Below are 12,181 nucleotides of genomic sequence, written 5' to 3' on the forward strand. Positions count from 1 at the left end.
CATTCCCCAAACTGCAAAGGTAAAGAGTAGTATGGGTAGATTAGATCCAGTGCAAAGGTGAGATGACCTGTTTTGTAGCTGCTTTAAATTGAGTTGTTTCAAAGAGTGTTTTTAAAAAACTATTATATAGATACCGTTTTAATGGAGTTTTTCACTGGGCATGGTGGCTCATGCCTATAATCCCAGCACTTCTGGTGGCCCAGGCAGGCAGATCGCTTGATCCCGGGAGTTCGAGACCAGCTGGGCAACGTGGCGGAACCCCATCTCTATAAAAATTACAAAAAACTAAAAAATTAGCTGGGCATGGCGGTGCTCACTTGTAGACTCAGCTACACGAGAGGCTAAGGTGGGAGGATCACCTAAGCCCAGGAGGTTGAGGCTATAGTGAACTGTGATTATGCCACAGTATTGCAGCCTAGGTGACAGAGTGAGACCCTGTTTCCAAAAAAAAAAAAAAAAAAAGGAAAACAAAAAGTTTTCCAACATTGTCCTCCTTTTATCAGAAAAAAAGCAAGTTAGCTGAATGAATGTGTGCACATGTATACATTCCGTGTCGTGAGCATTTGGTTTCAGTGGCATCGTACTCAGTCACATGAGAATTCAAGCATGAAGTTTAGGCTACCACTGGAATTGCTTTAGACATTTTAAGAATAAAAGGAATTTTGGTTTTCACTCTGAGGATATCTGACTGTAGAGGTTGAACCTTGGCCAGCCCTTCCCTCTAACTGCCTTACAGGAGAGGAGAATGCATTTAATGCAATGTTGTCTAGAGGATTAGAGGTGGGTTTGTTAGAAACATCTGTCAGATTCTGCTATGGGAGGTCACTTTAAGTCAGAAAAAATCTAAGTGTTCATTGTAAAAGGCCTACATATCCTTTTTTCATTCACCTTTTCACCTGAATTTCCTGGTTTTCTTACATAGTAAACAGCATGGCTTGACAATGGTAGGGTCTTCGAATTTTTCTTTTCTTAGAAACTCAGCTTAGCCCATTTTCTGGTGTCACTGGTATGCTTGCCTGCTCAAGTAAGTTGAGTTTGTGTCCCCTAGATTCAGCTGACTACAAAGAGCCTGGTAAACAAGTACGTCCAGGGACCCAGACATGGGACAGCAGACTTGGTGCCTGCACCTGGCCATTATGTTAGAGATGAAATCAAAAACTCACTCACAAGATGTGTGTTTCTGGTGCGTGTATCAACCCAAGCAGAATTCATAGCCTGTCAAGCATTTCTGTGTGCTGCTGTGACGGCAGAGTGCAAGACCGTGTGGCCCAGAAAGCCTAAAATATTTACTGTATGACTCTTGATAGGAAAAATTTACCGAGCCTTGCTCTAGAGTATAGGAACTCTCCCCTCCACACACACACACAAAGAAAAGGAGAATTAAATGTTTATAGCGTTGGTAAGTTAGTCTCCATGCCCCATCATATACCTGTGACCTGTACCCACACCGTCCCATGGGTTAGTTTCAGTGCCTTTGACTTTCACAGTGCAGCTGGTGTAGAGAAGTTCTGGGTAATTTTGATTATATTTGTTTTTTTACCTCGTCCATCCCTGGAGTAAGGGTCAATCCCACTCAGTTGCCTTGAAGTAATTCAACTCAGCTTCACCAGTGCTTTCCCCCATAGGAAAACTAATAATTTTAAAATCATAACCAAAAATATGCCCAATGGATGTATATGATTCTTTTGGCCAATGTCATCAAATTTGATACATCTGCTTCCTTATGGGGAATGCCACGGAGGAACCATAATATCCTTGCCTTCTTGACTTGGAATTCAACCTCTCTACATTCTGTCTTCCTGATCTGGCCTTGGTATACCATCTGTTAAGATGACTTTTGCATATACTTATGTTGGTTTTGAGGGTCTCAAAGTTCAGGTGTGCCTTAGTGTCAGTTGTTGTCTGACATATACTTTGTGCTCACGTGTACAATGTGGCTTTAAGGCTTGAGTCTTGAACACGGCGGAATCTACATTTAGGGAAGGGATATGCTCTGTTCTTTTTATCTGAGTCTCCTATAATGGCAAATAGAATATAATTATTGATTAGCCTGTCTCATGTTCACTAAATTCAGATAATCTTTCTAAGGATTTCATGAAAAGCTCTGCACTTCAGGGTCTTGCCAGAGATTCAGGGTCTTGCCAGAGATCGTAGCTACCCTGGCCTCAGTCCAATGTCATTGTACATGTGGTGAGAGCTTCCTCCGGGCTAGGAGTTCAATTACTTACTTCTGTTTAGGGAGAGTAGTCTTTCACCTCACTTAGACTTCAATATGAGTGAGGAGGGCCTCCACCCTCCCAAAGCACAGAGAAAGGAGCCTGCAGGAGTTGTGAATTCTACTTCCTTTGCAACCACTACTGGCATATATAGTCCCAGGGGTGTAAAGCTAGATCAGAAATCCTCTACTACCCTTAGAATAAATGTGAGCACTTATCCCTAAATCTTCAAGGAGCCAACCAGGCCTTCACGTCGTGCAGCAAGACTCCATAAAAATAAAATACTCCTGTGAAGGAAAGCATAATTTAAGGAAATATCAGGCTGGGAAAAGTATCAGTAGATATGAAAAAAGGGTTAAAACTATTTTGTATAAATCAATAAAGGAATATTTAAAAACCAGCAAAGGATTTGGACTGTTCACAGAGGGATATAATTTTTAAGCAAATATATAAGCATCTTTAATATATGCAAATTAAAAATGATGCACTGTTATTCGGTGTATGATAAATAGCAATGACTTTAAAATGATGACAGCCAATGTATATATGGTTATGGTAAAACAGACACAATTTAAATTGATACAGTCCTTTGAAAACTATTTGGCAATATGTATAAGAAAACAGCGTGTTAAGGAAGGCATGAGAAATAAACCACATAAGTAATTTGGGCTAGATATAGTAGGCAATAAACCCTGATGGGTTTTGAGGGTTGGAGTTGCCTGAGGTCTTTTATATAGATTAATATGAAGGTAACTAATCTACTTAAGAGAGAGAGAGAGAGAGACAAAGAACTAATCATTATGAGGCTCTGGTAAGTGTTGTACATCCACAGGTAATAGAATTTTAAAGCTAAGTAATCTAGGCTGTCATCAATTTGATAAACAAAGAGAGTGGGAACTGAGAAAAAATGGAAGCAACTTCCCCAAGGCTCAAGGAGGAGTTACTAGCTCAGGGGAACTAAATGGACTCTTTTGAGTTCCACTTCTTTGTTTTTCTTTTTAATATTGAAGAATTTATGGAAATCTGTAGTATTTACAAATGTAAAAATTTAATTGTCTTATGTGGATTTTAATATTTTATGACTTAATATGTAAACATTAACTTTCAAATGAGCTTTTAATTACAGCTATTTCTCATTTATAAATATTTTTGCTGTCTTGTAGAAATAATTAGATAACCTTTATAGCTTTCATAGAGTAAATACTAGACTGAAGAAACATTCTTCCCATCATTAATTTTTTAATGTTTGCCTTACACTCTAGACACTTACTGTGCTGTCAGTATGCAAACACGAATACCACTGTGTTCTATTTTCCCAGAGGAGGAATGATGGACATTTGCTCAAACTAATTTCATCAAATTTTTTATTATCCACCACAAATGTAAATAACGGCAAAAAATTTATAATCCTATAATAGAGATAAGAGTACATAATTACAAAGAAGGGACCAGAAGTTAGAGAATTCACAAAGATTCTTGAGTTTGATCTTCAGAGGCTAATAGGAATTTCTCAGACAGACGGGAGAGGGTAAGGAGTTGAGAAAAGGAGACAAGGGCCAGGTGCATTGGCTCATGCCTGTAATCCTAGTGCTTTGGGAGGCTGAGGCAGGAGGACTCTTTGAGGCCAGGAGTTTAAGACCAGCTTGGGCAACATAGCAAGACCCCCATCTCTACAAAAGATTTTTTTTAAAAATTAGCCTGGTGTCACGGCGTGTGCGTGTAGTCCTAGCTGCTTCAGAGATATATATTGCAGGTCCCTTGAACCAAGGAATTCGAGGCTGCAGTGAGCTATGGTTGTACCACTACACTTCATCCTCAGTGACAGAGCAAGGTCCTGTCTCTAAAAACTAAAAAAAAAAAAAAGCATGTGTGAAGCCATGAAATAGCATGGCACTTTCAGAGAAATGAGATAATTAAGTTTGTCTATCTGAAGTAGACTATGAAGAGAGAGTAGTTAGAAATAAGGTTGTTGAAGAATGACTCAGTGAGACTTTTTTCAGTTAGCTAACGTCGTAGAGTGCTAGAGACATGTCCAGCTCCCAGTACCTTTACATGTATATTAGTTTTATTTTACCCCACTTACTCCCATTTTACAAATGAAAAAACTGAGTCATGTAAAGGCTAAATAACAAGCAAGCAATACTACTAGTAAGTAGTACAGTCAAGAGTCAAAATGTGGCAGTTGAGTGCATAGCTCAGTGCCCTAAAATCTAGACTATCTTTCCTGTTCCACACTGTAAGGCTGGAGCAGAAGGGTCTTACCACTCTCTGTGATGGCAGTGCAGAAAACAGGTGGAAGACAGAGCCTATCAATCCTGGAAATAGCCTGTTGCAAGAATTAAGGCAAGATATAATGAGAGCCTGAACTTAGAGCAAAAGCATTTAGGAGTAAAAACCACAGAAGTTAGTCTTGATTTGATGGAGACACTAAGGAGTTTCTGGATTGGAAAAGTGGATAGTTACTGGTAACATTAATTCAACTTGTTAATAGGGAGGATTCCTTTTGGTACAAGTTTAATTATGGTGTCCATGGAATACTTGGGCAGAGAGGTCTAGAAATAGTGGGATACTCAGGTCGGGAGATCAAAAGGTAAAGCTTTAGAATTTATCAGCTCGGAGGGCATCAATTCAATTCCTCCTACAGATATTACCAAGCACTAAGAGCCTACAGTGGGATAAGAGGGCCATGGAAGAAACTCCAGTGCACTGCTGCTCAAAATATAGTCCATCAACTGGCTGCCTGTCCACTAACTATATATTATTAGTGCAAGATAACAAAGGATTTGCTTCAGAATGTAATCGACCATGTTACTAAGTAATCAAACATGTTACATAGGGTTTTCTTCAGCTGACTCTATTTTTAATATTAGCAAGACTTTTAGATGAAGGAAACATTGTGTTGATTCATATCCTGATGCAAAATCTGTATCTTGTCCCAGATCAGCACTTTGAATAACAGGGATGTAGAGAATGGCAACGTTCACACTTTGGTCAGAGCAGAAGCTCTCCAAAGAGATTGATGAGGGATAGTGTAAAGCAGAAGAAAGGGAAGTCAAGACATTCTGAATTGGACATGATTTAAAGAAGCAAGTGGTCAGCACAGCTGCAGAGGGGTCAAATAACATTGAAGACTAAAAAAATAATGATTGGATTTGGCCATTAGAGGGTCATCAGTAACAGTTTAGGAGTTTTACCCCCTGTTTTTTCACTCTTCTGCCTCCTTGAATCTGTATTATTGCCATGTAGACCAAATGCCTCTTGACTCTAAATCTGAAGTACTCAGATTCAGTCTTTATTTTACCTGTTTCTTGGGTGATCTGAAGTTATTGATCACTCTCTCCTTCCTGACATACTTTTTCATCTGCCATACATTGACTTTGGTTTTCCTCTTCAAACCTCACCCGTCTTTCTCTGCCCATCCGTTGTACACACACTGCATTTCTTTAACAACACTCATTTCCTTAATTACATATGGTGTCAGTTTCCAATCCTAAACCCAGCCCATATTTCTTTCTGGAGCTTCAGAGTAGTCTAGCAGCCTACTGGACATCTCTGCTTGGATGCCTACAGCCCCTTCAAATTCAGTATGTCCAAAGCGGAACTGAATTCTCACCTATACTCTTCCCTGTGATGCCTTCTTCCTCCCAAGTCCCATACCTTGTATTACAATCTTCACCCAGTTGTGAAACCACTGACACGGGCATGATTTTCTACTGCATCTTTCTTCCTTATCCGCTTAGTTGATTTTACCTCCTAATGACACTTCAGATCTCCTTATGCCCAGCACCTGCATCACCATCCCTCACCTGGATCTCTGAATTATCCTCCTGGCCGGTCTCCCATTCTCAGTCTCCTCTCCAGCACCCTGCCACGTGGAGTGTGAGCCCCCACTCCCTTGTTGAATTATTTACCTGCCATTCCAGCCTCATCTCTGTGTTCTTCTTCTGTAGACTCAGGTCAGATTGGATTTTTATTTTCATTTCTTAAACGTGGCATGCACTCTCGCACGCGCTTGCTCTCGTTCACTCGCTCTCACGCTCTGGCTCTCTCTCTCTCTTTCGCTCACTCTCTCTCTCTCTCTCTCTCCCACTTTACCTTCACACATACTTACGCCCCTGTCTGGAACACAGTCGTATTCCCTCTTCACTGGTGCATGTGTCCTCTGTCTTCAGGAAGCTTCTGTAAGCCTGCAAATGTGAGTTATGTGGACTTCCTCTGTGTTCTCCTAGCATTCTGCTTTTCCTGTGTTGTGACCTTTTCCACATTACTTTGTAATTTCTCATTTTTGTCCACAAGTCAATGCCTCCCTCTGAATTTTAAGCTCCGAGAAGGCAGGAACCATGTCTGTTTGCTGCATCATTATATTTCATGTTCCTGGTACAGCGCCTGCATGGTGTGAACGTGACATCCACTCCACGTTTGTTAAAATCAATCAATGCCCTCCAAAGTATTTTCACGTCCAGTATCTCAGTGGGGGTAAACTTGAACAATTTGGAGAAGGTTTTAGTGAAACATGAGCTGTCAGTGGATTAGAAGATTAAATGATTTGAATATTTGAGTTGTTTTGCACTAGGAGGAGGAAGGAGAAGTTAGAGTCTGGAAAGCTGGTTAAGAGAATAGAAGCATTTAATTCCACCTCATAGAAAAGGAAGGGATTTTGAAAAATAACTAGCTTGCATCACTTTTATTTTCATCTTCCTTCCAGAAGTGGAGGCCTGCAAGGTAGGGGTGTGGGTGTATTTTAATATTTAAAGGTGTCAGGTTGTCTATCTTTTAGGGCTTTTTTTTCCCTTCACCTGGAAAAACTTTAGATAACATGATTTAAAACTTTCACTTTCTACTTTGCAGAATGAATTTATTTTCTTTTGGAAGAGGCTTACAAAAGTAACTCACTTCATTATAGCTAGTCTGTTTCCGAAAAAGGTAATAATAATAAAGACAGAATATATTTTAAAAGATTGAGTTTTTAAAGCAGGGATAAACATGAAGAAATAAAGGAATGAGCCATCAATAGGAGGAAATCTAGGCTAACAAAATATAGAAAAGATAAACGACTTTTACGACAAAATTATACTGTCGGTAAGTCAAGGAGAAAGGTGTAACATGCTAACTTACATTACTCGATGTCTTTTAGCTTCTCTTCAAATACGAACTTCCAAAAGCCGGAGAGCTCCCAATTCAAGAGAGACTTTGTAGTAAAGTACTTGAAGTGCAGGTTGAATTAGATGGTGACTGTACTGGTTGTAAAATGAATGCTTGGTATCAAAACGTGTTAAAGAGATTGATGTGTGTTTTGTCTCAGCTGGTGAATATCTGGTTCTGCATGGAGACGTACATTGCAGAAAATTTTTTAAAAAGGAAGGCCAAGACTTTTTCCTCAAAGAACAGCTTTGAATCCACTTGACTACTTAAAATTCTACTCATTTGGAGCTGCTGATTCTCTTTAAAACATGGAAGAGAGATGCTCAGTTTGGAACATCTTAAGGAGAGGATGCCCTAGTTATCTGCCTCTGTAATAAAAGACTATTAATGTAGATTTAGAGAATGATTAACTGACTAGCCAGCATTATGTTATAATGGTTCTGTGAGATGAGTCAGCCTAAAAATGCATCCCAAATAATAAACTACCCCATGGGGTGGAGTTGATTTGGACTTTCTGATTGTGATTAATAAGCTTACAGGTCATGATGGTGGTTTCTGGGTGTGAGAATCACATGACCAGTTTAGCTAAGGAAGTTTGCCATCTTGTTTGTTATAGGAGAAGGCTTTTGCATGTTTTCTATTAGTAATAGGAATCTATTTAGGTTTTAAGATTAAATAAGAGGTATAGAGCTGTCTCCTGTGATTTAGAAATAGAAATTTATTCTGTCAAAGCCTTTGCTATCTACTCTAACTCAAGGCCTTGGAGAAGCACTTAAGCGTGGAGGTAATTCTGAGACCATGCAGTTTGACACGTGGATGGCCTTATTGGTAGAGTTGAGGCTGATAGTGTGTTAATAAAGGCTACCAGGCCTTCAATTGTTCTCTTGAAACAGTGGTTTTCTGTTTGGTGAAATAGACCAACCTTAACAACATCATAGGGAGAATAATCATTCCTCATCTCAGATGAAGAGATTCCAAACTAAATCTGGTACAGAAATCTGGAAACGAGTTTGTGGGGTGAGCCAGCTTTTTGGACATCTGGAATTTGGGAGAAGAGGAGATATTCTGATGTATGTATTGGATAGACTAAAAAGTACGAAATTGTTGCGTGTAAATGGCTTTTTCTTCAGTCTGAACACAAGATAAGCATCTTCCCTAGCTCCACAATCACTGCCTGACTCTTTCTTTGAGGCTTTTGGGGGTTGTTCTTTATTTTGTGGTTTCTATGTAATTATTTCAATGGCTTCTCTGAGTTACCCAGATGAGTAATTTTAATGTGCTGCCTGGTTTTGGAAGTTTGGTTCAAAGAGGCTAGGACCGAGGAAGAGCGGCTGATGGACGGTGTGTGGAGTGCGGGTATTGTCCATGTATCTGCCCTCTTTATCTTGTCACTCGCTTGTTCTCACATAAAATGGGGGAGAAAATGGGGAATGTAAAATTTTCAAAGAAAAATCTACCTGATGACTCCGTTTTCCCTGCCCCAGAGCTGGTTTTTTCTTTTCACCTCTTTGCACACACCAGAACCTTTTTGTAGCTGAGTGAGCCGCAGCCGAGGCAAATGTGTGAACCGCTCGGTATGGCCAGGTGCTGTGACTGGAATGAATGAGAGAAGCGGGGAAAGGCATGGGGAGCGTTCTCTAATCACAGAGAACCACATGGAAGATGCAGGCAACCTTGAACAACCTGTTGCCTCTCACCTTCAATTAAATTTTAATTGCTCCTGATCACTCTTTCAAAACAAATCTTGTAATCAGATATCTTATAAATTATTTACCAGTGCAAGTAAAAGACGATGTAGGATTTCAGCAGAATGAAATATGCTTTACTATTGAAACTCCCCTTATGAATTCAAACAAGGTTAATCTTGGCACCATGGTGATGGAAATAAAAGATGAAAGTCCTTCCTATATTCCTGCAGAGTACAGCACAATCCACAGCCCATCAACACCCATTAAAGATTCAGATTCTGATCGATTGCGTCGAGGTTCAGATGGGAAATCACGTGGACGGGGCCGAAGAAACAATAACCCTTCACCTCCCCCAGATTCTGATCTTGAGGTATGTCATAGCCAACAATCAAGTGAATAGAAAGGCGTCTTCATAGCTAACTGGTGGTTTTACATACCTGTTATGGAAACAGCAGTGGTTAGGGTATCAGATGCTTTTGTTACTGCTTTCTTTTTCATATTAACAATAGATAAAGTAATATTTTCTCTCCTTTATTAACTACAGGTTAAGCAATAATTTGTTTTTTCTTCCCTATGAACTATATGGCAAAGGATCTGTTTCTCTCTAAAGAAATATAGTAAATTATGCAATTCTACTTGAACAAAATTCTGTTATGTTGCTCTGTATCATTGCCATTTTAATTAAGTGTCATCATACTAAAAATACTTATAAAATCCACTTGTTAAAAGGCACAAAAAAGAATGAGTGAGACCCACTATTTGATAGCACAACAGGTGACTATAGTTAATAATAACTGAATTGTACATTTTCAAATAACTAAAAGAGCGTACCTGGTTGTTTTTAACACAAAGGACAAATGCTTGAAGGGATAGAGACCCCATTCTCCATGATGTGCTTATTTCGCATTGCATGTGTATATCAAAATATCTCATCAACCCCATAATTATATACACCTAGTAAGTATCCACAAAAATTAAAAATACAAAAAGAAATAAATAAAATCCACTTTTTTTTTTTTTTTTTGAAGACAGAGTCTCGCTTTGTCACCCAGGGTAGAGTGCAATGGCGTGATCTCGGCTCACTGCAACCTCTGCCTCCGGGTTCAAGCGATTCTTCTGCCCCAGCCTCCCGAGTAGCTGGGACTACAGGTACCAAGCCCGGCTAATTTTTGTATTTTTAGTAGAGACGGCATTTCACCATGTTGGCCAGGATGGTCTCAATCTCCTGACCTTGTGGTCCACCCGCCTCGGCCTCCCAAAGTGCTGGATTACAGGCACGAGCCACCATGCCCAGCCATAAAATCTACTTTGAAATGAAAGACAGACTTGTATATATTGAGAAAGGAAAACCTGGAATGTTCTAAACTGAAATAGTAACCATCTAATGAGACATATTTTGGGGGAGTTCAAAAGCAGGAAGGATTAAGTAAGAACTTAACGGGTGGTAGATTTCATAGCCTTCAATCCACTGCGACTAAGTTTCTGCCTTTTGCCAGAGGGAAATCTGATGGTTGGAAAACATGATTATTTTGGCTGAAAACATGAAAATTTTCCAGCAGAATCTATGTATATGAATATGTACTGGTGCGAGTGGGAATGGGAAGAAGTAAAACAGGCTTGGTAGGCTTTCTGTGGTATCCCAAAGACCTTTTTGAAATGAATTCCTTCAGATCCCATTTTAAATACTTCAAGAGTATGTCTAAGAGTATGAGTGATGTGTCTGCTTATGTTATTAAATATCTATACCCTGAAGACTTAACAAACCTGGCAAGAACAATGTGTATCCCATCCCTTTGATAACAGCTCAACAGGTAACATAAGGTGAATTTATTATGTAAGGTTTTAGTCTTTGGGTGCAATTTTAATACTTGGCTTCCTAAGAGTAAAACATAAGATTCATTATTTTAGTACTTCTCAATGAACAGAGATGAGAGGTAGGGAAAAGATAAATGATACATGATCAGTTGCTCATCTCTATCTCAAGTTATAAACAGACTAGCTATAACTCATTTTTTTCATTTATTCAGAGCTGAGACTGAAATTCTACTACAGAATTAGAAAGGACATATAGATTATCTCTTTCCTATATTTATATTGACATTACAAATGTAATTATCCTCTTGTACCTCATCCGAGGTTATATCTGGAGAAAAGTTAGGAGATACTCTGAAACAGTTGTGTTTTTTTTTTGAAATAATAAATTCAGATTTTTCATTCATCTTCTGTTTCAAGATGACTTTTTCGTGTTGAAGTTAACTGAATAACAGGTTTCTCAGCCAAGGCAAAGACACATTGATTTGGTTCTTCCTTTGTAGAGAGTGTTCATCTGGGACTTGGATGAGACAATCATTGTTTTCCACTCCTTGCTTACTGGGTCCTACGCCAACAGATATGGGAGGGTGAGTACCAAGAGGCATCAGTTTTTAATTTCTTTGGAGTAAATATACCTCTAATTTGTTTATTGTCCAAATGAATGTAATTTAACTTTAAGTAACAAATTGAAAATATAAATGGAAAAGAACTATATAGTCAAATATATATGTAAGGTAAAAAATACGTAAATGAGCCAAAGAAGATATTATTTTTAGGTCTTTGGCAATAAAATACACTTTGTACAATTAAAGTCATGCTTATTCAGACCCCAGTGAATACAAGTGATTGAATGTTATCCTAGGATGAAACATTAAAACACATAAGTGACATAGAAAGATGTTTTGTGTTCTCTTTTTTACTTTTCCTCTCTTTTTATTCCCTAACATTTAGTGGAGCAAATATTTCACTTTCTGTTGTCCTCAGTGATTAGCAGCTTTGGCATTTTATCTTCAAAACAACTGCTACAAATGTCTCTATATTTCCCTTTGCTACTTGGGTTAAATTTATTTGAATGGTATGTAAGATTGATCCTCTGAAAGGCAGTAGGACCATGTTAGAGTTGTACAGTACTTATATTGGTGTTATAGATAAAGAATAATATTATAGACCACCTTCTGTGAGTGGAACTTTGGTTTCCATGTTGTACATTTGGGTATCCCAAAAGTCTGGAATTTCTTTTTTGGCATATTGATGATTTCATAAGTCTTTCCCAGGCAAAAATGTTATTTAAAGTAGCTATAGGTAATTTCTCAAGTTATTCTG

The 12,181-nt window shown here is 38.7% G+C and overlaps 1 protein-coding gene across 1 annotated transcript in view; it reads left to right on the forward strand.

The window, feature by feature from the left end:
• The window catches only part of EYA1 (EYA transcriptional coactivator and phosphatase 1), a 335,724-nt gene that overhangs the window by 252,677 nt on the left and 70,866 nt on the right, over window positions 1–12,181 (forward strand). Inside the window, exons 10-11 of the mRNA XM_030795255.1 lie at window positions 9,277–9,416; window positions 11,362–11,445. Of these exons, the coding sequence (XP_030651115.1) occupies window positions 9,277–9,416; window positions 11,362–11,445 (224 nt within the window). The remainder of the gene's footprint in view (window positions 1–9,276; window positions 9,417–11,361; window positions 11,446–12,181) is intronic.

Source organism: Nomascus leucogenys, chromosome 16, assembly GCF_006542625.1.
Source record: "Nomascus leucogenys isolate Asia chromosome 16, Asia_NLE_v1, whole genome shotgun sequence".
Lineage (NCBI taxonomy): Eukaryota > Metazoa > Chordata > Mammalia > Primates > Hylobatidae > Nomascus > Nomascus leucogenys.